Raw genomic sequence first — 3344 nt, 5'->3', positions numbered from 1 at the left:
AGGGGGGGGGACAGGGGTGATACATGTGTTAGCTATGCGGCGTCGTGCGAACAGAGGCGACATGTCCGAGCCCTGCAGCCTATTATTATGGCGGTATGGTTGATGGAGTGGTCCTGCCCTTGGAGCAACGTGTCGGTCACATCCAAACTTTGTGCGACGTGGGAGCTCCAGTGATGGCTGGATGCAGGGCCTGGCGAGCGACGTGCTGGTTGCTGTGCGTTGACTGCGTGAAGAGCCGAGGCCCAGTTGGTGCCGAGGCCAAGCCATCGTAGGGGGCTCGGCAGGCGCGAATCCTGAGGTTGCCGAGACCCTGGAGTAGACTGTCGAGGCGTGGAGGGAGCAGTTGGTTCTATACACTGACTTCGAGGCTATAGTAACCTGGACTTGACTCCGCACGCTGCGTTGTTTCTGGAGCAGGGGTTAGGTAGCACAGTGTAGTACGGGCGCCGGTCGTGGGCACAGTACCGAGCACAGTGGTTGGTAACCCCTATCCTGTCCTATCCCGGGCGGCCCAGCTTCGATGTGACTGGCGTCCAGTCGGCCACGCCGCTGCGTCGAGCCGTCCTTCGGCTGATATCGCGGGAGCGGTCGAACGCGCCGGTCGGACGCGACGTCTTGTCCGAGAAGTTGGTCGAGGCGGAGGCGACGTGGTTGTTTTGCCGAGCCGGCCTTGAGCGAGGCAGAGAATCGGCGTCTCGTCCAAGGCTGTACGCGCGGGGCCTCGAGCGAGACGGAGAATTGGTTCCTCGGCCGAGGCCTTTCGCGCGAGGCCTCGAGCGAGACGGAAAACTGGTAGGCCGTCCGAGGCCTCTCGTGCGAGGCCTCTGGCGAGGCAGAGAGTAGGTGGCTTCGGACACGGCCAGGGTTTGGCCAATAATGGTCCCTTGGCTTTGACTTTGACGGTGTCTAAGCGATTTTTTCGATTGTTGCTTAGGGGACCCCTTTTCGTGGTACCCGACAGTATCGCTAGAGCTCGGTCGCAGGTTGCGCGGCGCACAAGGCGGCTATCACTGCTCTTGTGGTGAGTGTCGACTGGGACATCCGTTGGATCTCCAGGCATAGGGACATCTAGGCGTTTGAGGCGCGGAGGCACTGGCCTTGACAATGCTTCCAGAATTAGATAGTGGCATTGACACAATGATTCAGATGGGTATAGCCCCGGATTGATTGGAGGGGTCGGTCAGGGGGGTCATTCACACTACTCCGTCGTTCTTGGAGACTTGGCATACCTCTATGTTGTACTCTAGATTTACAATTTTGATATAAATTTCTTATTCATCCGACTTCATATGAAAAAAATTACAAATTATTTTTTATGTAACTATTTATAGAAGCTAATATCTTAAGAGTGTCGCCTATGTTAATCGACTTGTAGAGGCGGATCCTTGGAATGTTACCTCTGTTAACAGCCTTTTTTAGAGACCGTCTTTATTAATCGATTAACAGAGTTTTTCTTGAGACCTGATGCGGTCTCTAAAAAAGTAAAAATATCTGCCTCTGCTGATCAGAGAGCCTTTCTTTAGTAGTGTGCTCTTCCCTTTAGGAGACAAGGAAGTCAGTCCTATATCTTGCATCCGTCTCACGTGTTGCAATCTTACAAGCACTGTGCTGAGAGTAAAAGCCTAAAAGATGTCAAGTACGGGCGATTGGCATCATCGTTGTGCTGTGATCATACAATGCAATCTGTTATATCCAATGCGGATAGTGTTTCGAGTTTCGACTTGGTGGAGGCTTACTATCAGTGCTAATGAATTCAAACAATCGCTTACACACGGGGTAGCTGTGCTCTCAGTGGAGCAGCTCAGTCAGCTCGAGAGGCCAGAGACCAGCCGACCAGGCTGTTACTACTCCGCGCTAGGCAGTAAGCCAGTAACAGTAACAGCAACCACGACTGGAATCCACGCGTGAGGCTTGACAATTCACAGAGCATATATATGCATGTTCAGCTCAGAATGAGGACCTATACAGAGCAATGGCGTGCATGAACCATGAAATGTGGTATCCATCAATTAGCAATGTACTGTATGATATATCCACACACCATGCTCACTAGAGATAGTACGACCTTTCTACTGACAAATTTGTACATGTGGACACGATTAGGCGGCCACATACCAAAATAGCTGAGAAAAAAGTGCATGGTAGCACCGTATCGCTGGTCAAAGCTTGCTCGAATCCAAAGGAAATTGCATTAGCTTCGGTCGTGTACTATACAGTCTCATGTGTCTGCTCAGATCAGCAGAGCTGCGGAAACCATCACAAGTAGCATACCAGTACTTACAGTAGCCGTCTGATGAGCATCAGAAGGAGGAGCGCCGCCAGGCGTTGCGGTGGCGCCCCCTGAGGGGCCAACATCAGGCACATTTCTTGGCGCAGCAGGAGGAAGAGGCGGCTCCTCCACGCTTGAAGAATTCAGTGTCGGCATTGGTGCCACAGATGGCGGCTGGGTTTGGAAGGATCGGAGCTTCTGTACAAGGAAGCCAGCCTCAACAGGCCGCATGTAGGTGGGCATATCCTTTCCCAGAACTGTACAAGTGTTTTCTGCCAATGCAAGAGTTGGTGTCAGAACATGGAGCATAAATACTGCAACTGCATACGAGCTAGTGATTAGTGAACTATATATGCACATGACGTGGCAAATGAGACTTACTTTTGTATCTTCTGACTGTCTTCGGGAAATCAGTTATGATGCCAGATAGATTAAATGACTGAACATAGTAATTGATTTCCACAGTTGCATCTCCAAAGAAATCCAACGGGTGTGCTACAAACTCATTCCGGAACACTTGTGCATACACGGCTAGCCCCGCTGACTGCAGATCTTGCACAAGTCTGTTCTGTCTTATGATAAAATCATAACTTAGAGTGAAAACAGATATCCTGTCAATAACTACAGCATGAGCAAACTTCTTAATGTGTTTCAATGAGGAATTAGAAGCGTCCCCGATGCCTGAAGGGAGAGTGTAAACAAGCTTGATTTTTGTTTTCTGCTGCTTCAATTTGACTAGAACAGCACTATCTTTTGACTGGATCAGAACTTCCTTGGTAGTCTGATTATCGAAGCCCGCAGTACTTAAGGCAGTGGTTACAGAATCAACAATGTCAATTCCTAATGACTTCGCTATATATGCAGCATTCTGTAGTACAAAAGATAGATTGGTCAATGACGAAATAATTCTATTTATTAAGATAATTTTAAGATATTTAACTTCTTGAAAGATTAATACGATATTTGGTAAGGCATAAGGGAAACACACAATCTTTGCAGAAGTTTATACAAGTTATGTCTCCTTCTTAATATAATGATGTTAACTATCTGGTGAATTTTTGCTCAAAAAAAAAAC

The 3344-nt window shown here is 48.8% G+C and overlaps 1 protein-coding gene across 1 annotated transcript; it reads right to left on the bottom strand.

The window, feature by feature from the left end:
- Positions 1–1697: 1697 nt before the first annotated feature.
- On the bottom strand, positions 1698–3272 carry LOC136469503 (glycerophosphodiester phosphodiesterase GDPDL3-like; the record flags this gene model as incomplete). Its single annotated transcript, XM_066467673.1, has 2 exons — positions 1698–2541; positions 2651–3272. Coding segments are annotated over 2 exons (933 nt in total), but the record flags the coding sequence as incomplete, so codon positions are not given.
- Positions 3273–3344: the final 72 nt, after the last annotated feature.

The sequence above is a fragment of the Miscanthus floridulus genome, chromosome 8 (assembly GCF_019320115.1).
Source record: "Miscanthus floridulus cultivar M001 chromosome 8, ASM1932011v1, whole genome shotgun sequence".
Lineage (NCBI taxonomy): Eukaryota > Viridiplantae > Streptophyta > Magnoliopsida > Poales > Poaceae > Miscanthus > Miscanthus floridulus.
The sequence above is the reverse complement of the archived record's forward strand: the minus strand, read 5'-3'. Positions and strand labels throughout refer to the sequence as shown.